The sequence below is a fragment of the Balearica regulorum genome, chromosome 9, assembly GCF_011004875.1.
Source record: "Balearica regulorum gibbericeps isolate bBalReg1 chromosome 9, bBalReg1.pri, whole genome shotgun sequence".
In the NCBI taxonomy this organism is placed as follows: Eukaryota; Metazoa; Chordata; class Aves; order Gruiformes; family Gruidae; genus Balearica; species Balearica regulorum.
This window is the reverse complement of record NC_046192.1, coordinates 4,755,312-4,782,281: the sequence shown is the minus strand read 5'-3', so window position 1 is coordinate 4,782,281 and position 26,970 is coordinate 4,755,312. Positions and strand designations below refer to the sequence as shown.

Here is a 26,970-nt window from a genome sequence, read left to right as displayed (position 1 = left end):
CTTTTCTGCCCACTGATGCCCAAAACAACTCTGGACAGACTGAATTAATCAGAAAAGATGATTAGCTTCTCCAAGAACCAACCTTTTGAACCAAACTGATCAACAGCCACAGTGAAATAGCCTGAAATGAAGCAATAGCAAAAAGAGGATAGTTCAGGGAACTACAAGTTGAGAACTATTTAGGAAGGAAAAAAGCACTCTATTGCAATGCATAAATGCTACCATGGTTCAGCTGCTATTCAACATACTGTGCATTTACCAGTGCATACAATGAGACTGTGATTTAGGCCAATGCAGGCTATGGCCATGGATAGCTACAGATAGCTATGGATGGGCAACAGATTTAGGCCACTTGCCTTGATGAAAAGAAGTAAAAAGCCCTAAAGATGGAAATGTTTGTCCATATGGACATCCTAAAGTAAAGATCCTAAAACCTAGAGTTCTCTCATCACAGGAGCTGCTTTACCTGAGTCACCATGAACAGATTTGGGTATCTCATCCAGGTCTAGAATAGTCTCCTCTAACTCCTCCAGCAAAGGGACAACAGGTACAGAAACAGGGCTATCTATATGAGATCTTTCCCAGTTCCTGAGGAGCAGCAACAGACTGTTTTAGAGACAGCAGGTATGGGAACTACCTGAAACACTACTGGAGCCAAGAGCTCCTCCCTGACCAGAGTCTCTTCTCTAAATCTTTGAGTATGGCTTGTCTATTGAGCTTGAGTTCAACATTAAGTAGGCTTCAAATGCAATTTTAAGTGTTATCTGTTGTCTATTTCCTTTTCCATATGGCATATTTGGGTAGATCTTTTCCGATGTACCTTTCATGCCTACACTCCAGAGTTCAGAAACTCATCTCAGAAATTGGGTGCATGAATAATTTTCAAATAAAAAAATCTAAACCCCTAGTTTTGCTAGCTTTGCTCAGACAATACCAACACCAGCCATCGGCCCTGAATGAGCACCAGGAGTGACCTCTGATTGACTCTTACATCAGCATTTCTAACAAGCCTCGGTGTTACATTGAGCAAAGGTGGTCTTCAAAGTTTTAAAGGCTCCCTCTTTCCAAAACAGAGTGCACAAAATGGAGGCTCTCAAAAGTGACATCACTGCAGAGCAAGGATGTACTGCCTGAAAACTTGGTTGCTTCATATACCCATCACGAAGAAAGACTTCCTCGAATATTAATGCAAGTATTTCGTGCAGAATAAAAAAAAAATCAAATCCATTTCTAATTAATGTATTTTCTCTTATAATTGGTCTTAATCTACTTGCCAGAGCTACTAGGATTCACCCACAGCTTGTTCTTTCCTCCCACCACTCTTTTGGTGAATTCACACAAGGGCTTTCTACTTGTAGAGTATTATCCAAGATGTAACTTTCCAGTGTCTACCATTGGGGACACCTGAGTGGCTTACTGGCTGGCACTCAGAGCAGAAGCACTCACTTCTGCCTCCTTTAAGGCTAACTGGCTGATTTTCAGGTTTAGAAGCTTAGACAGCACAAAAGTTTAAGCTCCTTCCCTCCCCCCATCTCCAAAGTTCAGCTAAAGCACACTGTGAAAAGGAAAATGAGAACAGGTTGCAGGTTAAGGCTTTTGTCCCCTTTCTGCTGTCACGTGAGGACAGAAGAGATCAGCTCTCCAACAGATGCACCTGCTCCAGTTGTGAGGGAATGCTCACCTTCAGTTCATACAGAGCTGGAGGATTTTCTAAATACCTGCACAGACTGGACCTGTCTGAACTTGCTCCATCTCATTCGATCATCTGAGAGCTGCCTGTTCACTACCTTAGAGCAACCATTATGTCAGCCCCTGCATCAGAAGGGTAAACTGCCCACAGATATGCCAGTCTGTATACAAGCTACTGCGCTACCCTAGAGTACAGCTCTAAACTGCAGCTCACAGGAGAGCTACTGAAGTGGATTAAGCCACTGCTTCATGGCATATACTTGTGCTTTTAAGAGGCTCCTATCGCACCCCCAACAGAGGTGTTTCAACAAGCAAGAAGAAGGCAGGGGAGTTGAAAGACTGGTGTAAAGGACTTGGAGAAAAGTTAATGGGGAGGGATAATCAAGATATGATCAGGTTGGAAGCCCTTCACCAGGAGAGGGCTGAGGCAAGGATGCCAGCTTTACACTTTTGTGAAAGTAAAGCTCTGATGTCTGTGATGGTAATAAACTCATCTATGCAACAAAGAATGATGTTGTAACGTCAGATGTTGACTTCACCGCACATTGAAACATAAGTTAGGCTGACTAAGGAGAATTCAATAAATCGTGTTTGGTGAAGGCAATATGAGGCTGACAGCAGGCACTCTAGCTTTGGGCAGCAGAAATATTCACTCTCCCCTTATGCCACTTTGCTCCCACGTGAAATCCACTTTAACTTCAGCATTAACAAAAGCCCTACAAAGGGTGGCACAGCTCAATAATCTGCATACATTGCACAGTGAAGCATCTTGCTAATCTAAGAACATTAGGATTGCTTTTCCTGAATCCTAGTCAGAAACAAACAAAAAAAACATGTGAGATGAAATTAATTTGGATGTGTTCTTCCCTGTTTAATAAGCAGTCATGTAGAGAGGAACCAAAATGCTGGCTCAGGACTCCTGAGCTTACCTTCTGGCTTTTATTACTTTGCAATGGAGGCATTTCCATGGCATCAAGCAGATAGCTGAAATAAGCATCTTTCCTAAATCAAGCTACATGTGGAAGCCTAGAATCTATGTAAGGTACAAAAAGCTACAAGCAGGAGGAATGAGGGGGTGGGGATCAAGGAAGAAGGAGGAGGAAAAGACAGGGGGTGGAGAGTAACACTGGAGAGCAGCAGTGGTCCAGCCCCTCAGCATCTGAAAAGCATCACAGGAGCCTCTGGATAAAGACCAGCCTCAGTAGCAAGGCTAGGAGACAGAGGATTTCTGCTCAGTGATAAAACATGGTGAGTAGGATTTTTGTAATCTGCCTTATTGTTTGTTCTGGTGCAATGGCATTTCCTTTGCTCTGACACTCTCAGCAACTCTGAGGGATTATTATTTTGGGATGACTGCTTGTTTCTAAAGCATTGTTTTTTTACTTATTTTTCCATACATCTGACAAGCGTGTGCCTGTATTTATATACATGTACATCCTATCTCCTTTTAAAGCAATAAATTACTGAAAACAGCCAAAGCTGACAGCATTAACACTTTGCTGTCTGGTACCAACAGGCTGCTGGTCAGGGCAAATAGAAAATGCCCTGTTTCCTTCTCAGGTACACAGTGGAAATTTCTGCTCAGCTGCCCTCTCCTAGCAATAGAGTGATGATTCAATAACTCCCTGGGCAGGAGTTTATGCTGCCCTTTTACATGGTGTAATTGGAACATTTCAAGCAGTTACATTTCTTTCAGCCTCAGGTATAGAAGAAAACTGAATGAGGGGTGCAGAGGTTTTGTCAGAGAAGGACCCTCCTTTTGTCACGGTCTCAGCATCCTTCCGCCCCGCTACACGCCCAGGGGAAGCGGTGGGTACCCCATGCTGGACAGGGGGAAGCAGTGGGTGCTGCTGTTCCCCCAGGGATCCCTCCTGTCCACACACTGCAAGACGGTACACTGGGAATAAAAAAATGGTTAATTTTACTATGAAAAATCCTGAGCTGCACGGAACAGTTGGCAGGGCTTAAAGGAAGGCTCAGGCTTCCCTATAGCACATTGCTAATAAGATTAAGCATTTAACTACACATCCTTCTCGTATTCTGCTGGGGAGTATAAGATTTTACTTTGTGCGCTCAGTGGAATTAAGGTTGGAGAAAAAACACACCGATGTGCTTTTTGCTGGTTCTTGGTGAGAAAGCCGTTGCCTGACCTAAATCTATGTGCAAATAATTGGGCATCCTGGGTTACCCAAGAGAGAGAAATGATTAAGGGGAATGATAAGATACAGCCACTAATGACGAGAGGAACACTCCTAACAAGAGGCATGATCTCAATGCAGGTTTGTGTGTCACACAGGCATCTTTAAAAATAAACACTCTTCTGTTTTGTGAATTGTGACTCTCCCTGATTACATCCTCTATTCTTTCTACCCTTTTCTGTTTTCTAATGGAGATGAGATACTAGCAGAATAATCAGTTTAAGTGAGAAGATGAGTCCTGCTTTAAAATCCTCTTTGCTTTTCACCATAAGAACTATTACATTTATTTGCTTACTAGAAACAGTGTTACAATAACTGCAGACAGGATATCACCACCTTCTAGCAAGGAAGCATTTTATTCATTTGTAATTAAAAATCAAATTAACAGAATGAATATATGCTCATGATTATTAGTAAGTATTTCTATTACTAACTTCTGTCTTCTGAGCTAGAGAGTTAAGGGTTTTGACTGTAAATAAGTAATCTTATTCCAAAAATACCTCCCCCGCACACTTTACTGGGGGCACCAGCTGTTCTTTATGCATTGCTAATTGATTAGATCCTAAGCATTAAAAATTAGTATCATCCAATGACTTTAAAAATAGCTGTTGCTCTCACCACCTCATGCTTGGTTGTGGGTTTTGTGTTGGGGATTTCTTTAATTATTTTTTTATTTTAGGACTTCCAACTGCTGCCCAGCAAAAATCCTCCCGAGGCTAATTAAACATAGGAAGGGAGAACCTGCCGGAACACTTCATTCTTTTTCCCTTTCCCATTATACAATTTCTCAAGAAATATTTTAAAGAAACATTTCATTTTAAAGCGCATCCATTTTAAGCATAATACATGCCAAAACCAGATATGTGTCTTCAGGAAACTTAATTGCGCTACCATTTTTGTTTAGAAAGCAGGGGTAACATTTTCAAAGGTAACTCTGATACTCAGGATCTTAAGTCTGATTGATATGAAGCCACTTGTGGAAAGGGTATTTTGGAATCATTCCAAACTTGTGTCCTAAAACATAAAAGCAGTCTAAATAGAGGTTTTTTCCCTTTTTAAATTAAAAAAACCAACCCTAAAAGAATATGCAATGTTTATCAACTCTTTCATTTAAGAGAAGGAAAATGCTTGGAGGGAGGTAAAATTAAGACTCCAAGTAGCATGCAGAATTCTGCTTAGCAAAGGACAGTAAGGTACCATCTCCACAACCCGCCAATTTTAAGTGTGAACTAAATGTAAATAATCAGAGTGCTCCTGTCTCCCCTGCAAAATGACTGTATTCTGAATTTTTCTTATTTCTATCTCCATGAGACACAATTATGTATAAAATTACACATCAAACAAGCAAATAAGAGTTTCCAAGCCAGGCAACTAGTAAGGTTTTGGAATAAACGAACCTTAATTAGCTTTTTTCCTACTTAAGCAAAAATAGTTGAGCCAAACTTGCCAAAGCCAGAGAGTTCATCAGATTTCTTCTTTGCAATACTTTTATTTCTATCAGTGCACCCTCACTGAAGCAGCTACTTCTGCTTTCCCAGTAGGATGACCTTCCTACAGTTACATCCAAGAGGACTGCTATTTTAGCTACTGACACGTTAAAGCACAATCAATTTTACCTTTTCTTAGAAGATAAGCTAAACAAACCTTTCCACTGTGAGATATCAGATAATTTTGACACCAGCCCAAGAACCAAAGCAAGCCTTTCCCCCATTCCTTCAGAGAGGGAAAACTGTAGACAGCTCAGCCTGGCAGAAAGCTTTGGGGGCCATAGGCAGAGGCAAGTGTGACCCCCCTTTGCTCTGACCCACATGTCAGAGGCAATATTTGGACAGTTTGAATCCTGCCTCTGCCCATCTTCCTCCTGCTGCCTGATGAATATCCAGTCCAGCTCCCCTGCACCGCTCTCTGGCCTCCTTGTCTGTTGACCTGGACTTAGGTAGAATTTAGGCCATCTGAATATGGCTCTTATTAACCGGAACAGTTACCTAACTCAGTCTTGTTCAGGTCCTCATAACCCAGGACTACAAGCAATTGCTTTGACTGTCCTAAAATGAGGTCTCGTCAGCCCACAGGAATGTGTTCACCTTCCCATTCTAAAACTTAAATTTACTTTTAGATGAATCACAGACACAGGAAAACCTTCTGTGTTTATGAAAAGGCTGTCGGACACCCTGCACAGATGGTATATGTTTGAGCACAAAGTATCTCTGCATTTTATGAGCAATATTATCCAAATTTAACCCAAAACCTTATTGCCATTATAGTATAAGCCCAAAATCTGGATCTAATTGCCTGCTTAGACACTTGTGAAATCCTGAGAGTGAGCAGCTGGTATGACCAAGACAGATAGAAACTGTTTAGCATATATGGGAAGTCTCAACACTGCTGCACCTAAGATCATCATAAATGACAATTAAACTGTAGCCCAGTATAAGATTCAAGGATGTCCTCTATTTAAACACACGTCCCATAAGTAATTTCACAGATATTAAAAAAGTCAAGTAATATTAATGAAGAAAACATCCAGACCATGTTGAAAACAGAACAACCTAGCCTTAGCAGACTGACTGCCAGTTTCCACAGGTTTCTGTTCTTTACAGTGATTTTAAAATGCAAAATATATTTCCTTTAGCAAAAGTGGAAATCAGTCACTCATATACCCTTTATCCCTGTGGAAGAAGATACATACTGCAAGTCCAGTCCAAGAGGAAAATAACTGAAAAGGAGCAGAGACAGGCAATAATGTAGCTGAGCGCACGGGTTACAAAATCCTAAAGATGTACCATTTTCTAAATGCCTAGAATAATTTTTCACAGAATTTTGATTAGCTTTACATAACCACTGGAGGGTAACTTTCCCTTACAGCACTTCAATCTGTTTATAGCTTCACTGGTACAGCTTCTGAGGTTAAAGATATAACTTCTGTCCCTGCAGAGAGGAAAAAAAAAATGGTATCATGGTATAACCCATTACAACCAAAAGTGCTAAAAGTATTAATAGATATAGAACAGAAATATGATGTGATGCTGCTCTCTTTCTACATTTGGAAAGAAGCTCATTGATAATTTATATCATATGAGGGTAAAGAGGAAATCATAGCATGGAACATCACAAAACAGGATCCAAGATGAATCTTTTTTAAAATCTGTGGACTCTGGTAGGCCCTTAAAAGCCCTCAAAAAGTTCACTGAGGAGATCTTCCCTTTCTTGGTGTTAATTTTTTAATAACATTTTAAATGGGGAAGATTCCCAAAGCTGTGCCAGTGTTTAAAACAGGATAAGCAGGATGACACAATGAACTAGATTCTAATTAGTCTGGCATGAATCCTTGGGGAAAATGAGAAAAAGAAAATATGAGAGAGACATTAAACAATTAGAATACAAAGTTGGTGATGATATGTATAGTAGATTAAAAAAAAAACAAAACAAAACAAAAAACTCACCCCATAACTCCTAACTTATTTTTTTTCCTTACCAGAGAAAAATGAAAAGGTAGCATAGGCTACCATCACTGTATCTTGCAATATTTACTACATATATTCTCAGTGCAGATGTTATTCAGGCCATTTGGGCTTTCATGTTAAAACTGTTCATCTAATCTATTAAAAAAGACAGGAGAAAAAGCCTTGACATTTCTAGACCCAGTTATCAATCTGTTTATTGAAGTCCATTGTGTTTCTTATCAAGGAAATACAATTCAGATCAAAGATTTCTTCATTCAAGATTATCTAATGACATCCTGAATTCTTCACTTTAAGAAGTTTCATATTTGACAATAAAACAAATCCACCTCTAAAAGCCTTTTTAATGCATCTACAAAAAACTTCCCAATGATGCAATTTTCTACAAAAGTGACTCTTGCTTAATACTCAGAATGGGCAGAAATAGCTGTAGGACTTCAGAGAGTCCTACATAACGTTGTTACAACACTAGCATTTGCCACGTCACAGACCTCTAAGGAGCTTCTCAACAGCAGGATTTCCCACAGGGACACAGCGCCTACTTCTACAATTGCAAAGGACTGAGATGTCAGACAGTTTATTTTTGGGATATTAACAATTGGTCCTAAGTCAGCTGTTTCTGATCATTTTCACAACTCTGTGTGCACTGAATTTCTTCTCAATCACACCTTGCTTTTCAGAAGAGGAGTGTAATCATGTCCCAGTGACCTATTTCTAAATATGCAAAACAAGTTTCCTGCAGCATCGGTGAACTCCAGGTACCTGACAGCGTAGTAAAATGTTTACTGGCTTTCATTAAGAGTGCTCTGCAATACTCACATGCAGCCCCAAATGCAAATAAGTGTGCCAACATCTCAATCATACTGATAGACACCCATCTATCACAGCCCACCGTGTTTTCCATAGCATCCATACTCTTGATGTCGAATATTCACACTTTACCCTTATGTTGTCTACCGTTTGTCACTGACCTACATTTAGTTGTAAATATTGATAATCACCTGCCAGTTTGCAGCTTCTATGAGATATAGGCTGTCACTGGTCTTCTGCTGGAGAAGTGCTGCACATGACAGAACTCCCAGATACACAGACTTGTATCTTGTGAGGTGTTGGTCAGCATTGCCATTCCCAGCAAGCCCTGGCAACTGGAAACCCTCTGGAGGCTACAGACAGCTATTACAGTTCAAGGTAGACTAAAGACTGCTTAAAGTTGTACTTAAAAGGTATATAAAGGCTTGGTGATGAATTTAAAATCTCCCTGGCTGTCTTTGTACTGGGTGCAGGTCTGGATTCAGGGGTCTGATCTGAGATTGTTCTCGGGGGAGTATAGGTAATCTTTCATTTCAGAGCTGTTATATACAGTTCGTTAAGGAGCGTGTGGCAGAGTTCAAAGGCTCTAAGTGCATTTAGTTACATCTAAACAATTTAAAAGATAAATCATTAACTGAGGTCTCATTAAGGAAAGATCCAAGCACATTCTTTCAAGAACAGGACTTGGAGGTTTTGTTCTGCTCCCCATCCAGTGAAAGTCTCATGTCTCTAACAGCGTCTAGGAATTGCTTGCTTCTTCCCTGACCTACCTTCATGTAAGTCCACTGACTTACTCAACATTCAAGTTGATATAAGGTAGGAAAGGATCAGATGTGTCCATGACATAACTGCTGGAAAACTGAAAGTGTCATGGCTAAAATAATTAATGACTAATTAGATTATGAAAACATAAAACAGATTCAATACTAAACCATACAGGCAGAGAGTAGTACACTGGTCTTTGTAAATCAGAAACAACACTTCTGTCATAATTAGCAGTGATTTGCAATGTGGCATTTTTCACTTTTTACAATAAAAGTAGTAGTGCAGAAAATTATACATTATACTCAGGAGGAAGCAGAAACAGTAATTCAGTTTCAGCATGCTTCCCAGGGTAGTACCAAGGTTTATGGATTTTCTATTCACAAGTAGGGATTATTTTAATATGAATTAAGCATCATATGTCAAATGTTTGATCCATTTTCTCAAGAGATTTCCCACCTTAAGCTCTTTGTCCTCCTCGAAGGTACAGATTTATGAACTGCTGCCTCCCTGACACATGCACTTGCATGTTAAAGTTCCTCAGGCATTGCTTTTCATTGATGCCATTGAGAGCAGCCCTGAGAAGGACTTGGGGGTGTTGGTGGGCAAGCAGCTCAACGTAAGCCGTCAGTGTGCTCTTGCAGCCCAGAAAGCCAACCATGTCCTGGGCTGCATCAAAAGCAGCGTGACCAGCAGGGTGAGGGAGGTGATCCTGCCCCTCTACTCCGCTCTCATGAGACCCCACCTGGAGTACTGCGTCCAGCTCTGGGGGCCCCAGTACAAGACAGACATGGACCTGTTGGAGAGAGTCCAGGAGATGATCTGAGGTCTGGAGCACCTCTCCTATGAGGACAGGCTGAGAGAGCTGGGGTTGTTCAGCCTGGAGAAGAGAAGGTGCCGGGGAGACCTTAGAGCACCTTCCAGTACCTAAAGGGGCCTACAAGAAAGCTGGAGAGGGACTGTTTACAAGGGCATGGAGTGACAGGACAAGGGGTAATAGGTTTAAGCTGAAGGAGGGCAGATTTAGATTAGATATTAGGAAGAAATTCTTCACTATGAGGGTGGTGAAGCACTGGACCAGGTTGCCCAGAGAAGCTGTGGATGCCCCATCCTTGGAAGTGTTCAAGGCCAGGTTGGATGGGGCTTTGGGCAACGTGGTCTAGTGGAGGGTGTCCCTGCTCATGGCAGGGTGTTTGGAACTAGATGATCTTTAAGGTCCCTTCCAACTCAAACCATTCTATGCTTTTTCTACTTTCAGAGTATGACCTCTGTTTTGTTAAAAGCCATCCCACAGTCAATCCTAAATCCAAACCCCCTCATATTTAAGAGGCAAAGTGTTGTCTGAGCCTCAGCTACCAATCCATAGTATGTACTGTGTTCTCCTTGCTGGATCTTCCAGCCATTGCCAACATACCTTCAGTTTCACTTGGTCTGTTTCTCATGCAATACCATAACTCAGTGATGGAAATTTCTAGTGACAAAACCAATTGGATAATGCTTGATATTTGTCCCTTTGTTCTCCAGTTGTTTTCAAAGTTTACAAGTGCTAGCCACCAACATCACAATTATTTTTATTCTGCTGTTTTCTTTACAGAAAGAGATGTGAGGAGGCAGCATGGAGCTCAAGAGAGGAAAGACCTTCATAAAATCCAGTGTACAACATGAGAAAGTGCCCTCAGTGCACACAGTTCCTATCAACAAAGATGATACAGGGAAAGACAAAAAGGCAGCTCTGGAGGGAAATCAAAGTATAGCTGAAGTCCAGCTGGCATGTTTGGCCACGCACAAGAACTACAGATTTTCTACCAGAGCAGCAAGGAATGGAGCTGGTGACAACAGCCTGGAAAAGTCATCTGGGTCCTCCTACAAACTTGTAAGGAAGAGTAAAACCCATGACTGCGTTGCTGAGGCAGACAAAACAGAGCAGTGCAGCCCCAGCAGCAGGGCCTGTGAGGAAGGTTTTTCTGGAAAGAGTAAAGGGCGACTGGTCAATAGCATCAGCTTTTCTGGGATGTCCAGCTCCAGCAGTAAGAAAGAGTGTGTGGTCAGCCCCAGCCAGTCTGCATGCAGCAGTCAGATGATTGATTACAGGAACTTTGTGCCACAGATGCCTTTTGTACCAGCTGTCGCAAAAACCATTCCCAGAAAGAGGATTTCCCTCAAAAGATCAAAAAAAGGGCTCAGAGATATATTTCATATTAAAAAAAATAAACCAGAGAGCCTCACATTCCTGGTTGAGAAGGACAAGAACCTGTCCTCTCCAGGCTGCAAGAGTGAGCTGTCTGGGCGTCTTGCAAAGTACCTTTTCAAAACTGGAGACACATTTGCAGCTGACTGCTTGTCACAAGACTGCTCAGACAGCGAACTGCAGTCTGACTCTTCCTATGACTGCTGCAACACCCTGTGTGAAGATGTCGCCTCGCTGAAGAGCTTTGACTCCCTCACTGGCTGCGGGGAAATCTTTGCTGATGAGAGCTCTGCTCACCTGGAGCTGGAGAACAGCAAAGAAGTTTTGCTGAGACGAAGCAAGCACAAAGACAGCCCCGTCATGGGCTCTTTCCAAGGAGGTGTGGAGCAGCTGGCTTCTCCTGGCCAGAATGAGACAGTTGAATTTGCAAAGTTTTGGGACAACATCAACAAATCAGTGAGGCTACATCAGAGTGCTCTGTTTGATAAGAAGTTACTGAAAATACCTGGTCCTGACATAGAAAAGGCTAGAAGCCAGGCTGCTGCATCTGTGACAGATCCCCAAGTGTCACCTGATAAAGATGGTGACAATTCCAAAGAGAGCTCCACAGAAACAGGAACACCAAAAAGTGACAACCAGGAATCCACATCCACAAGTGATGAAGGCTACTATGATTCATTCTCTCCTGGACAAGATGATGAAGTGAAGGAAGCTCAGACTCCTGGGGTCCCAGGTAGATTTCCAAGAGACAGCTACAGTGGAGATGCACTTTATGAGCTCTTCTATGACCCAAATGAAGTCAAAATAAACCCAGTCCTAGATGATGACTTGTGCACATCTGAAAGCATTTCAGAACAAGCCATTGAAATACCTTTGTCCATTTACAGCTTTCATGTTGGAGCTGAGGAAAACATGGCTTCCCAACCAGGTCTAGACATTATCAGCCAGGGTTTTTTCCACAGCACATGGAAAGGCAAAGAATGTTTGCTAAAGCTCTGCGATACTGAGCTTTCACTGACCATGGGGATAATAAACTGGCTGCGAAAACACTCAGGACTTGTTTCCTCCCCTGACTCTCTTCAGAGTCCTCAACCCCAACCACAAAAGTCTAATGATTCATCGATCCCACCCAGCCCCAGTCCAGAGCAGAAAGTGAGCACTGAAGCTCAGCAGGAAAAACCAAGTAAGGAAGAATCTAATACATTTAACCCACAGGTGTCTTTGGATGAAAGCAAATGTGAAACCCAGGCCTTTTCAGTAAACATTACTGAAAGAGACCACAGCCTGGAATCTTGCCCTAACAATTCTAATTTGGATTTCCAAGAAATGGAAGGGAATCACCACAATGATTCATCTACAGTGCCTGGGACTGCAGAAACCACCAGAGCATCAAGTTATACACCACAATCACAAGCTAACAGAGACAATCTGCAGACATCTTCAACTGATAATGAGAAGATGACAGTTTCAGAAGGATGCGAGACATCCAGAGATAAAAACCCACTGCCAGAAAAGCTGAACAGAGAGAGTGGCTCCCAGAGCTCTGAAAACCCTTTGTTGGATGATAATCACGAAGTAGAATCTTGTTATTCCTACAAGACTGCTGCGACCTCACTCCTGGATTCCCTTGAGAAGGAAGGCAGAAATAAACCAATGTATCACTCTCTCTCTATTTCCTGTGACAAATCACTGCAGCCTCTCACTCTTGGACCCTTCCAGAGCTACATTAGCCCCACACCAACGGAGAGCAGCACTAACATAGTACAGCTTCTAGAGCGCTGTATAACACAAGTGGCATCATTAAAAATCAGCTATGAAAACAAGCACCTGGAAGACAAATGCATTGGGAATGAGATGAACAGTATCATTTGTAAGATGTCTCAGTACAAAAACAAATTATTGTTGCAAAATGAATGCAACCGCATTGCCCAAAATCCAGAATACTCTGGTATTCCTACCACAAACCAATACAACTATGAGACAAGTTTCCAGTCCAGCAGGCTGTATCATTTAAAGCAAAGTGGGGAGCAAATTTGCTCTGAAGATCAGAAAAGTAGAGCAAAAATCCTAGATGACATCACAAGAAGTAAGATAAATTTTGAATATGGCCAGCTAAATAATCAAGCACTCTCCTATTTAAAAGACCTTGCATTTGATCTCAGTCCAAGTGACTCTGCCCCTGCTACAACTCTTAGTAGACCAACATTTTTACCTCTCTTTAACTCTGTCTGCTCAGACATACCTGCTACTTTTTCCCAAGCTTCATACAGCACCACCATCTCTCTAGGTGACTCGTCACAGCCTAAGGAAGCCAAGCAGTGCAGCCCAGGGCCATGGAGTCATGCAGAGAGCCCCTGCAGGGGCCTGGCTGGAGGGAACGCTCCATCCCCTCACCCAGAGGCAGCAAGCCCAGACACAGCAGTGACAGGGAGGAACCACCAGTAACACACCTCCATTGAAAAGGTGAGTGCTTGTGGGAAATCTGAAAAAAAAAGTGGAATAAGTAACATCTGCTCCCTTTTCACAGAGACACACTTACGGCAGCTGAGTCTGATATACACTCAGGGCTTCTCAGTTTTCCAATTTCATTGTTTTTAACCTTCACTTCAGCCTGGTAGTTAAGAGTAATCAGAATTTAAATTACAGAATTGCCCAAACCAGGGGCCACATATAGCAGGTGTCACATTCACTGAGTCTTAAAAATCTCATGCAAATGTTGAAGCTCCACCTTCAACCCAGGTAGAAGCTTTCACCCCAGCTAAAGTAGGGAAAATTTTTCCTTCTCCCACTCCAAGATCTGCCACGTTTGGAACAACACTGTGAATATGGCTGCCTGGCCACAGACTGCAGGCAGCATTCAGCTCAGATTCCTCACTACCATGTCATGAAATCCTCTTGCTACATAATGACAGCATAAGAATTATGCCCCGCTTCCCCTCTGCAGTGATAATTGGATATCAGAGCTCTCTACTGGAGTCCTGATGTGTAAGCTGCTATGCAGGGGGTCACACGAGAAAGCCACTTGCTAAGTCACAAGACAGACAGACATACCCTGTCCCGCAGTTGTGTAGATACGGTGTGTCCTCAAGCACAAGGGAAAGCCCACAATACTATGCTGCTGCTAAGTGTACCAAAAGGATGTTCTTCCTGACAGGGTTGCAAGCCTCAAGTCTCTCTCCAGCAGGTGCAGTTGGTCTTCGGCCAAACAGTGCTGTGGCACAGCAAAAGCTGAAGCCAAGGCATGCTCCTCGTGCAAGGCTTGACAGGCTTCTCGAGAGAGGGATTATATGGTCTGTGCTGCACCTCAAGCTTTTGAAAATCCTTCAGCCACACTTACGTAGTGTAGGGAGACCCAGAATTTGGTCTCTGACATGGGTTAAGAAACACCTCTGCTGTACAACAGGAAAAGCTGCTCAAGTACACAGCCATTGTGCTGGTTCAGATTTGCCTGTCACACAAGGCGTTAGTCCAGAGAGGTACTATTTGTACATACTGCTGTAACTCTACACTAGCTGAGAAATCCTCTGTCTTCTAGTTGCTGAGAGGAATCCGTCCTTGAAGCATAAAACCTGTGTAAATTCTCTATCATGTGCCCAGCCAAATCTGACAGATTGGCTAGACTCTGCCCAACCCTGGCACTCTGAGAAGGAGCCTTTGGAGGTGGTGGAAGCTGGACAGGAGGCTGCAGCAAGGGCCAGGGCAGGGAATTAAGAAACAGCTCATTATTGAATGGAGTGACCCAGGGAACACAACACTTCTCTGGCTCTTGTGGCTCACAGCAGCGTGACTGCTTTCTAGTCATCTCTAAAGGCTTACCAAGCAGTACAAACTAAAATGGACAGTGTTTCTCTCTGTATGAGGCAAAAACATCCTTACATACTCAAGTCTTGGGAGATTCAGCCACCCTCTTTGCTATTTACACCTTTGTGACAGTGCCCTTCCCCACTAACAAGTCTCCCATTGCAGGGAAAGAGTATTTTTCAGGGATCTGAATGAAGTTAAGGGCCAGAGACTGTCAGTCTTCAGTGCCTTTTACTAACACATCATCCAGTTATAACCTGTTCACCAGTGAACTAGGTCTTCCTCTAGTGAAAGAAGTGATTTTGCTTTTTCCATTTTTGTCGCAAAGAATGCTGTAAACAATGCTGACTAGCAAGCCACCTTCTTGCGTCACCAGATTTTTGGGCAGAGCTTGCCATTCAAGCACGCACCATAGTCCTTAGAACTACTTGCCTCTATTAGATTATTTCTGAAATGAAAAATTCAGTATGGGAAAGGAAAGGTTTGTGGCACAGCTAGTATATGTAAGAAACCAGTGTTAGGCACAGCTTTTTAGGGTTAGAACAGCAGATTCATGTCTGCATTGGCCTGATATTTTTAGTTTGTTGTGAATATTAGTCTGCAGGGTACTGCTAAGAATATCCCTGCCTTTGCAGGCTAGGAACGCACAAAGGGATCTAATTTTGAGGAGTCACTTTCTGGTAGACATGGAGAAGGGAGTTATTGCTGCTGCCACTGTCAGAAGTAGTAACAGGCTGTATCTTTACACTGTACAAGACATATCGCAAGTAGACATTACTGGACTCGGGGCACTTTCTACTGCATTGTATCAAATGGCAGCTGCTATATGCCACCATGTGTCAGCATCGATACCTGCAGTGTCAAGAACGTGACACAGTTCATATGCTACCACCTGAGTCCCAGAGAGACAAGAATTCAAGTTTTTTCCAAAAGGGATCTGCTGATTTTTGACAGAGGTTTCTCTAACAGTAAAATGAATGGTATTTTAAAATATAGGTGGGAATTGCATATTCATGAAGTGACTTTGAGGGATGGTCTCATTACAAGGTATCATTTCACTACAGGCTTGCTGTTTGTTACAAATTTCTTACAGAAAAAGAATTTAGACAATAATTAAAATGGCATTTATCATGATTAAAAGAAATGGCTGTGGTGACAGATATAAACACTGCCGTGTGACTGAGTTTTCCTACCCAGTTATCTTCTTGCCTGCCCACATTAACAGATGGCTTACAGGTTTGCTGGAAATTTTAATTTTTTGGGAAGTTGACTCAGGAACGTCGCTTTAATCACGGGGGTGGTAGTGTAAGAGAGGCAACATACAAACATGGTGTCATATGCGAATCCATGGAGACAGACATCATCGAGAAACACTCCTACGCTGGACATGACTGTGCAAACCCCAAGAGCTTATACATGAGGAGTGCTCCAAGGTTCACTGTTTTGAAATGCCACACTCAGGAGCTGTGAGAGAAGTGACAGAACCAGAGCCAGTTCCTGCTTTGTCCCTCAGAACTAATGCTGCACAAGCAGCCCCAATGCAGGCCCTGCTCCTCCCATGGACTCCCAGGCCTGACCTGGAGGAGATGGGAAGGAGAAGGTCAACTTTCTTGCCATTTATCATGGGGCAGAGGAAAAATTGATATAAAAAAACATTAAAATCTCCAGGTTTTGTCACCATCTCCACATGTCCCAGTACCCACAGTAACAAATGAGGTCATCCTCTCTGCTCTGTGCAGGGTTCCCCTAAGCCACGCCTGGTTTCCAGATCTCTACCCTGCTGAATGCAGATGCATGACTGTGACGAAGAATGGTACAAGAAGTGCCAGTCTCAGCTCCTCTTCTGTTTCTCCCTTCCCTGGCATTTTAGAGAGAAATTTGCAAATGCCTCATATCTGAGCTCACCAGGAATTTGAACCCTGATGGTAAAGGAACCCCAGTGGCAAATAGCATCCTTACATGGGGATATAGAAGGTGGAAATTACCAGTAGGAAGTGCAATGAATGCAATGAAAGGAATAATTTTCATTCCTCAATATCAAAAGACTAGGACTTAGGATGTGAATGCAGTCCATCCCCTGAATATGGGGAGGATTCCTAGATTTGTGTATTCATGGACCATTAAAACCAAGCTGTAGAAGTTTGTGCTTTTTAACTGGTTGTTTTCCAGCAGGGAACTCTTCATTCTCAAGAAGAAAACCCTGTCCTAGAGCAGTGCATTGGGATGTCTTTTCCTGACTGTTGAAATGTCTGGAACTGACCGAACAGGCAGACAACACTGCATGTCATAGCAACTGGACACAGGTGGAACAAAGCACTCTCTGCAAACAACAGCATTTTAGACCACTGAGCCATTTCTACCACTTAATGTGGTTTGAACTGCGTCTTCCGTTAACTGGTAGATGTGGCAGAGCAACAGAAAGCACGTGTGCTCCCAACAATATGTGCTCACTTAATTCAAATGCTGAACTGCCACATTATGCACCAGTTGAAGCTTTTGGATTTGTTTCAGTGATAAAAGGAGCGCATTGCAATAAGCTTGCCCTCAGGTCAGAAAAAAATAGATAACTGTCAATCAAAGAGAGATTGCCATAATACATAGGGCAGCTGTAGATAAAAGAAGACAGTATGGCATACGTGATTGCTGTTATCAAGGAACTGAGATTCAGAAGCAGGTAAAATACAGCCTAGACACTGCAAAGTGACAGAGGAATGTGTATCTGACCATCACCAACAGAAGGGCTACTCGCAGTCTAGGCAATTTCTGTAATGCTTTTTATTCCCTTTTGGTTCAACTTTATTCCCTCTGTCTTAAATAAGGTTGCATTTCTCTATCTGCCAGGCATAGGAAAGGCAGACTGCAGTATTTGGGATTGATAAAAAGGCAAAGCGCAGCCTCATCTGCATACAGGCAATTGATAAAGTATGGTATTATTTCTCAAAATGGCCAGAGAGATGCCTTAAATAGGTGAGAAAATAAAGGCAGAATCCCTCAGCACACAGTAGGGAAAGAGTATGGTAACACATTCAAAGCCTGGGGTAATAAATCTATATATTTCCATGCTCCCTCCATGGCATAGCAAAGAGGTCCTCTCTCAAGTCTCACATGATGAAATGTAAAAACAATAAAATGCAGAGACAGCCAGCGCATTTTCTGCACTGGAAATGCCTCTGGCTCTGAAACGTACACCTATATAATGTGAGTTGCCCAGATTGTCTTGCACGGAACCAGATATTGAAATCTCATGTGACAGTCCACCAGCCACATACGCACAAGCACATACAGACACACTCCTGTTCAGACAAACGCATCACAAAGTACAAATGTGCTGTTTGTCACATATGGTAGCACAGAAGCAAAGAGCAGGGAGACAGAGGTGACAGGCCACTGCCTCTGCTGATACATTTGAGTGTTAGTCACCATGTGCCCAGATACTTGGCCTAAATGCTAAATTAAACAATTTTCTCCTTCATTAAACATTGTTGCTTCTGGACTTAGCTCTGTCTCACTGTACTGTCTTCATAGGACTTTGTCATCAATGCTTACTCTACCCAAAATCAGAATTCTATCAGGAGGAAGAAATGTTCTTGCCAGCTTATTTGCTAGAGGAGGGTTTTTCAACAATTATCAGCACAGATGCACTACAGTGTTGTTAAATGTGTTTCATTTTAAAACTGAAGAAATTGATTTGCTGCTTTACCCACGATTGCAGTAGGATGGTTTCCATGGAGACGGTCTTATAGGGACTCTATTTTTCCCCTGTTGACAACAGAACAGAAAGCTAAATTCTCATCTTCATTGCACCAGCATAAATTTGAAGCCAGGGGAACGATTCCCAGATTTAACCCTGAGAGCAGAAGTTGGCTCCCAGTCTCCTTCAGCCTTGAATTTGAGATTTTCAGGGGGGTGGCAATGGAAGAAAAAAAAGAAAAGGAAAACAGTTTCTGTGGACAGCAGCATGGGCTTAGGGCCAGGACATATGAAACAAACACAGTGCCTTTGTGTGAGAAATGGGGAGAAGTCAAAGCAGAATGCAGACAAATTAACTGTTTATTCAAAGGGTTAGTGTCTTGCCTGACACTTAACTGCAAAAATACAAGTCAGGTTTTGGCTACAGAAGTTTGACTATAGAAGACCTTACCATTATCTCCATGAGACTGGGCCAAATAACACCCCAGTTGTTTAAATGAAGGGATGAATCATTTGTTACCCTTCTAAAGATAACTCGCTTCATTTCTCTTTTGCTGTGATGGACAGGAAAGCATCAGGGTGGGAAGAAGGGGGAAGCGAGAGACTAGTAGTATCTTCATTCAAACAGGAGAGAATCTTGCCCCATCTGGATGGAGCAGAGTCATGGAGACACTGAATGCAAAGCAGATCCTCAGCTCGAGAATGCTCTGTACAAATATGATGGCATTTATACTCACCAGCCAGCAAGTGAAAAAGAGTAGGAGGAAGAGCCTGGTAACCTCAGCTTTTTGGACCTCATGTGTAAAATCTCTAGTTCTGTTCCCCCCATCAGAACATGCACAGAGGGGCAGAACCAGAGTCTCCAAACAACAGTGCATCCTACCTCTTCCAATGGGCTGCAGCAGGTGCTTGGAAAAGGAGTGTCAGAAACAGGGCAAAGGGAGAATTTTGAAACCTGAATTAACCAACCTCCCATCTTCTGGCAGCCAGTGCTCTCTGAGCTAGACAGTGGCTCCTTCTGGGTGTCAGGGTTTAGCGCTCCCTTTTCCAAACTCACTTAAGCATATGAACTTCAAAGCCTTCTGATTTCTGTTATGTACCTTTAGTACCTTTAGTTTGTTTTATGTATGTCTTTCAGGCACCTCTTAAAATCTCATCTATTGTGCTGTACGTATCAATTTTGCTTTGTAAAACTTCCAAAATATTCCTTTTGAATTTCCTCCTTTTCTAACATCTATTGGTCCCCAAAACAGGCACTGTCTGTTTTGTGGCCCGGCAACACTTGGGAGATTATGGACACTGTTGTGATCGTATATTCAGGGCAGAGGCCATGCTTCAGTATGTAAGTCTGGGGTCTCCGTGCAAACAAAGACTGATAGTCTGGGGAGATAGAAAGCACAGAACTCTTCAGCGCCAGTAGATTTTATGCATTTTTCTCAAAAAAACCCAACCCCAAACAAACAAACAAACCCCAACAAACCAAACAACAAAAACAAACCACCAAACCCAAAACAAAACATTTTAAATTTGGCTAAAGTGAGAGCAAAAAAATAGACCATCACAGTGAAAGGCATGGAGCCCTGTTATCAATAGCACAAGGAGCCTGCACTCTTTTGAGGAAATATCCAAAATGAACACAGTTCCTCATCAGGTCTTATGGAAGGCTGTTGTGTTTTAAGCAAACTCGCACTGTCAGTTCTTCAAGAAAGGCTAGACTGTATACATCTGGTGTGGTGACTTTCTTATGCCATTCAAATGATGGGGACTGCATCTCATTTACAACATTGGAAGGTGTGAAAGATGTTTGCAGTTCTTGGACAGCAATACAGCTCAGGAGAGAGAGAAGCAAAAAAGTACTGTACGTTAGATTTTTCCTATGGAGGAAGGCATTAAATCTAAGGCTCTCTCTACATGACTGGGGCAAGCCCATTCAGGTAAAGCTTAAAAGATCTTGTGGCACTTAATGATAGTGGCAGCCAGTGATTACAACTGCGCTAATGATACCATGATACTGCAGCCAGCAAGTTGCTCTCTTTCCATAATCAGCTATCCTCTACTTTGAGGTGAGTATATCATCCAAGGGGAAACTGTCAGTCAGCAGGTCAAGATATAGGGAAGGTTACTGGAGATCCAAGAAAAAAGAAGGTCCTCTTTGTCCTTATTTCTGATCGAACAATTCTCATTACACAACAGAGAACAAGGTAGGAAAAAGCAGACTGTACTGCCCCATCTCCTCTTTACTAGTCTTCTCTAACTGTGATATTTTCCTTTCCAAATCTATGGGTTTTTACCTTCATGACAACTTTCCCTCTAACTTGCCCCAAACAGGCTCAACTCTTTCTTCTCACATGTTGTACATTCCTTCTGCTCCCTCTTGGCGACCAAATCTACTTCAAAAGCCCTTTCCCTTTCTCACATGCCTGCCAACCTGGCACCTCCTCGCAGCTCATTCCCCCTCCCAGACAATTCTCCCCACTCTCAAGAGCCTGGAAACCCCTCTTCAGGCAGGCAGCCTCCTCCCCAGACTCTGCATCCCCACCTTACTGTCTGAGTCTGAAGCAGTGAGGAACAGCTGGGAAAGGAATTTCACACAAAGGAAGCAAAGCCATAATTTAGAACTGGCCTTTTGCTATCACGGGCTCTTCTCTTCTCTGTTTCATTTTGCAAAGGAAATGTGCTGACTCTACAGAATCCCAACCTGCAGCATGTTGTAAATGATTATGCACAAAATGAAAATCGAGTGCTCAGCACTCTGTGAGAGCAGACAGGCTTGCACAGCACCCACTGCCATGCCCACAAAAGCTCTGTTTAACTCCAACAGCAGCCACAGAACTGAGCCTTGGGTTCTGTGCTTTGCGCACATTAATGGAGGTGCAGACTGTGACTGAAGGGCACAGAGATGTGAGAATCACCAACTCAAATTAGGCAAGATTAAGGATTTTTGTCCCCCCCAAACTCCCTTTGTTATGTTTTTCCATCTCACAGCCAAGAGAGGGGAGAAAAATCAAGCCAAGTGGCTTCTGGGCTGTGATACACAACCAGGGAGATGTTTGCAGAGAAATCAATGGCAAAACAAATTCTATCTGATTTCAATAAGGAGAGGGAGGGAGCCTGAGTTACAGCAGGAGACACTAGACAAAACACTGCATCAGAAATTTTCACAGCTCCAGCTTTTCAAGAGAGATTGTGCCCTCTGTTTTCAGCTGCGCTTTTAGGAAATATTCGATTGAGTGTTAGCCTTAATTAACCCTGACGCAGTTGCATTTCTGAAATAAGGGAAGGTTGTATTTTACACAAACATCAAATGGGGCTTGTCAGCGGCAGGAAAAACATTGAGGAAAAGGAGCAGCTCTCCCATTTGCGTACTTTAAATAGAGGATGCTGCAATTTGTGGCTCTCGGAGAAATGCAAGCTCCATCTCCTTTCCTTATTCATTCTGTTTTCCCTTGAACATACAGGCAAGTTGGATTTTGCTCTCAAAAAAGCACTAAGTAGATGGTTGCTATAGCAACCAACTCCCTGAAACCCGTTCATAATTAAGATGGTGGTCTAACCACCTACCAAATACATCTTGCAAAAACCCCAAGTTTACAGCTTCCCAAATAACAACTGAATGTTTTTAGAGTGAGTCTATCTGATCAGGACAAGGTTGGTTAGGTTAGTTTGCAAGAGGGATTAGGTATTTGGAAGTTTGCTACTGAGATAGAAAAAAGATGCTAGGAAACAGCAGGGTTGCAATTTAAGGCTTTTTTGGCTAGATTTCTAAAGCTTCAATCAATAACACCAAGTACTTAAATCATATCAGCTCTCAAAAGTACTCTTCAACTATAATCTGTAAAATTTCAGAACACCTAAAGAACCATACTTGCAAATTTAAAAATGCCCTTAGCTTTTTTTCACAATTCAAAAGCTGTTTTATTTAAAAATCACGTAATAAAACCAATAAAGAATTTTTCTGTTAGAGAAAGGTATGTTAGTTTTCCCTTCAGCGTTTATTAAAGGAGATGACAGCTACGCTGTATGATTGAGTTCAATCCTTGAAACACAAATTAAGAATGGATGAGGTTAATTTAAAACTGACATTTATTGCCAGTTGAGGGCTGTATGATGCGAATGATAGAAACATGAAGGCTTTATGTTATGAGATTTTATAGAGATAAACATATGTACACACACTTAAAAGGAAGAATTCTCTCTATTGCTCCCTTGACCTCTGAACCTTACACATTTCATATTATTAAAGATAGCATACCCATCAGAAATAGAAATTGTAATGCCCTTTACCCACAGTGGTTCAATCAAATCACCATCAAACTATACAAACATAAAATGGTGGGGCAGCTTATTGTTTCCCAAGTAAGACTAGTCTCTATTGCAGCATGTTTTAAACTTAGTTAATGAAAGGGCCATTTAGTCATTGAAATATTAAAAAAAACACCCCAAAGATGAAGCAGGCTTTTAAAAGAAGTCCAGAGACCAGACAACTTTTGTTTAACTGAAGAAAATTTAGTTTAAATATTGATTGTTCATACTTTACTTCTATTTTCCTACTTTTTGTTTGTTTTCTTGAAAAAATGTACATTTTCCTCTTTATTTTGTCAATTGTTTTACTAGCCACATTCTAATATTTTATAGACCAGTAGTAACCCCAGAACCCCACCCTGCAAACTGCTGCTCTGCAGTGTACTTCTGAGCCCTCCAAAAATTCTAGATTTCATGATAAGAAAAGGAAGGTTCCACCTTTCTAGTCACCTTCCAATAAAAGCTGCTGCTTTCTAGCTTGGTTCTACCCCTTATCAGTCACCATTGCCTACCGTAACACTGTTCCCATTCTGCTGTTCTGCTCCATGCCTTAATTGTGGTTTAGGGAACATGTATTATTGCAAGGCCAAATCCTGTAGTTCATTTTCAGCCTAACAACCAGTAAATACCATCAGGAATTTTGATTGATTTAAACTGTTAGGATACTGCTCTTAATACCTATGGGATTTCCTCAGAAATCAGTTTCACTAATCCCCATCATTTGCATGCTCACGTGAACCATGCTGCACTGAGCTGTGTTCTATCTCCCCAGGTCAGCAGGGCAGGGTTCTTCCCTGAACTGAAATGTGACCTGTGTCAGAAGGAACGCTACCTTCTTTTATTTGCTAAAGAAAAAATGAAAAAGTCTATAATGGCAGTAACTATCATTGGATGCTAACTATTATTGGCCTAATCCTGAGTAGCAGAGTGACCTCAGCTGTATTTTGGCTTTTCTACAGATAGATGATTGAACTTCCAACTGTCAGACAGTGCTGGCAAAAAACCCCAAACAAACAAACAAACAAAACAAACAAAAAACCCCAATCAGTTTCTCCATTTCTTTATCTAATGTTATACCTTATACCTTACCTTATTCCATCTACCAAAAGGAATGGAAAATGAGGCAATTCAAAAGAATGTGCATAAATCAGCTGGCTCGAAATAGACCGTAATTATGATTTTTCACCTAGCAAACATAAAAATCTTTATGCTAGAAGTCAACAGTGAATAATAAATCATTACCTTTACCCTGGTTATATATTTCCAGCTTTAGAGATAAAATACTGCAAGGTACAACCAGTCTCTTATAGGAATGCCCTCTAAAACTACATAGTTTACTACTGCCACCCAGAGAAGTCCTGCGGGACAAGGGCAGGAGACAACCATAACCAAACAGCTGGGTTACTCTTCACCTGTACTGAGAACCAAGCAAGCCAGCAATGAGCAATTAGCAAAGGTAGGAACACAGTCCCTTGCGAGCCAGCACCACTTGGCTTGGGCAGGATTAATGTTGTATACCAGATGGCCCTTCTGGCAATTCAGGAAGCCACTGATACGATTCCAAAATGGAGGCGGTGGCCAGACCTCCTGCACTGATCTACTGTTACTGTAGCTGAGCTGACACTGAGGAAGTTAAAGGAATGTTGCAACCTGTATAATCTTAAAAAAGGGCAATGAAATTTTTTTTTAAGTACTGGTATCTGGGAAACCTACAAGTGGAAAGCTGGCAACAACCAAAGCAGCACAATTTAGCTATCCTGTAGGCACTACTTTTGTTATACTTCTCAGGGTCACATACCTCTTTCCTGCACATGCCCAGGATACACAGGCAGCATGCAAGACGGCTTGTCCTCCCCAGTCAACACACCATCTGTTTCTGTGTTCCTATGAGGCATAGGTTTCTTCAAGTGCTGACAGCTCTCCATTACTTGGGCTTTTCTGTGGGCTGGGAAGATGTGGATAGTGGAAAAAACATAGATAACATGGGCTCTCGGGAGGGCACTGCAGTAGGACCAAAAGTTTTTTGCATGGAACAGCTTCCGTCTGGCCTGGCCTGCTACAGCAGCTAAGAAACCCAGACAAACCTACATTGTGGGACAGCACAACATCAGCCACAGCATGTTCCCATGCTTTTACACTGTGAGGCACCTTAGCTAGTCCTGTGTGCAGTCTACTTGATCCACAGTCTGAGTAACTGCCCACAGATCATGGAGCATTAACTGTAATTGCAAACCCAGTGGTCACCTCTGACTCCATGCAGTGATTTGCTGAAAAGCACTGCTCCCTACAGTGCACAGGCCATGCACCATCCTTTCACAGCCCCTACTCACGATCTGCTTCACTGCCCAGCCATCTCATAGTTTCTTCATGCTAGCGTGTCTGTGGGACAAAGTGGGTACAGACTTTGGCCCAAGAGTCGCAGTGCTCAAATCATCTGAATTGAGGCCGGTTCTATTAATAAATGTAGTGTTAGTCACTGTGATTTCTGATGGGATGCTACATGTGTTAAAAGAATGAATGCTTCATGTAGCTTCCAATTAGCTTGGAAATGTTTTCTGGTTCTTTGCCTAGAAGGACTCAGACAACAGTAGCATTGTTAGCAATGAACTGCCACCTCCTAATGTTGAGTTACAAGAATTAGTGGCTTAGTAAACTACCACTGACCTTCTTTTATTATTTCTTTTAATTACTCCTGAAGCTTTTGAAAAATGGTATAAAAAAGGTATTTTAAATTAACAGAAATTGGGACAGTATATATTTAGAATAGATGAGTTTATTTGCAACTCTGTGGCATCAAACTATTGCTCAGGGGAAAAAAAAAGACAAGATTCCTAAATATGTTTTAGACTGGCTTCCCCATTGGTCTGTAGCAAATCAGTTCACCAAACCCAGAACTCAGTCTTTTTAAAGAAAACTGCCTTTTGGCAATTGTAGACCCTGATCACTCCCCGTTAGGATGTGGTGCCAAATTTTCTTACTTCTAATCATCAGACTCAACCTCTTCACAGTCCTGTGTACTGCCCTGCTTCTGCTGCCTTTCACCTTTCTTAGCACTGATTCCTTTCTGCAGGAGGGGAAGAGATACAGGCCTGAAGATAACATTGCTAGAAGCAGCGTTAACTTTATGTGCTGCACCCATGAAAGAGGTTGCAGAGAGAACGGCTCCTTATCTACCTCCCTCTGCCTTTTCTGGTATGTTGTCTGGACACACAGCCACAAGACTTCAGGAAGGTCTTCCAGGAAGGGGCTTCCTGACCCTCTTCTGCTCCTACTGGTGCATCTGCACTCCTCTTAACTACATGTCTCTGCTTCAAAGCAGAGAGAGCACCTCACCCTTAACCTGACCTGCAGGCATTGTGATGTTGTCTCAGTCCTCATGTTATTTAATCAGCTCAGGAAATCTATAGAAAGTATTCTGTTACCTAATAAGAACGTCATACGGCAATCATCCACATAATATAAATCAATAAACTTCCCCTAATGGCAATTTATCGCTCATTGTATCACACAGCAGTCCACTTAGTGTTACAATTAAAGGCATAAAAATGTAAAGTGAGCGCAATACAACGATAAATAATGGCCCAATACAAACCACTTCATAGTGGAAAAAATATCCTACCATAAAGAGAGCTTTCTCTAGTACCCAGGAAGAAAATCCTTAAGTTGATTAAGGGCATGACTATTATCAAGTTGATCCACATGAGCATTGAAAACCTTGTTTACTATGCTTTCAGACAGGAGATTCCTGACTTTTTACAGGAACTAGTTACTTAGTTCCTTAGACACAAGTCTACAGTAACATAAATATCCAAAGCAGCATAATCAATTGAAAAAATTTCTACTAAGTTATTAATTGACACACAGTACATTTCTTTGTGGTTTTGGGGCATACTTGAAAAATCCATCTCAGTGAGAATGAAAATATGTGCATTCATCCAAAAAATCAGAAAAGTTCATTGCTGTAACTTTAATTTTTTTTCTTCACTTTTCTACCTGTGCAGTTCCCATATTACAGTATTGGGAAGATAATAGGTAAAGTCTCGTTATTAGAACACTTCAACAATTTGTC

At 42.1% G+C, this 26,970-nt stretch overlaps 1 protein-coding gene across 3 annotated transcripts in view; it reads left to right on the top strand.

Moving 5' to 3' along the window:
- Positions 1-2,832: 2,832 nt before the first annotated feature.
- The window catches only part of AMER3 (APC membrane recruitment protein 3), a 42,426-nt gene continuing 18,288 nt past the window's right edge, over positions 2,833-26,970 (top strand). Inside the window, exons 1-3 of one of the 3 annotated variants that reach the window (XM_075760889.1) lie at positions 2,833-2,937; positions 10,515-11,841; positions 13,396-13,571. In XM_075760889.1, coding sequence (XP_075617004.1) covers positions 10,536-11,841; positions 13,396-13,553 — 1,464 coding nt within the window. In that variant the 5' untranslated portion in view covers positions 2,833-2,937; positions 10,515-10,535 and the 3' untranslated portion in view covers positions 13,554-13,571. Of the gene's footprint in view, positions 2,938-3,862; positions 3,969-10,514; positions 13,572-26,970 lie in introns of those variants that run through there. The other 2 variants (XM_010303230.2, XM_075760888.1) reach the window with 2 other exon arrangements.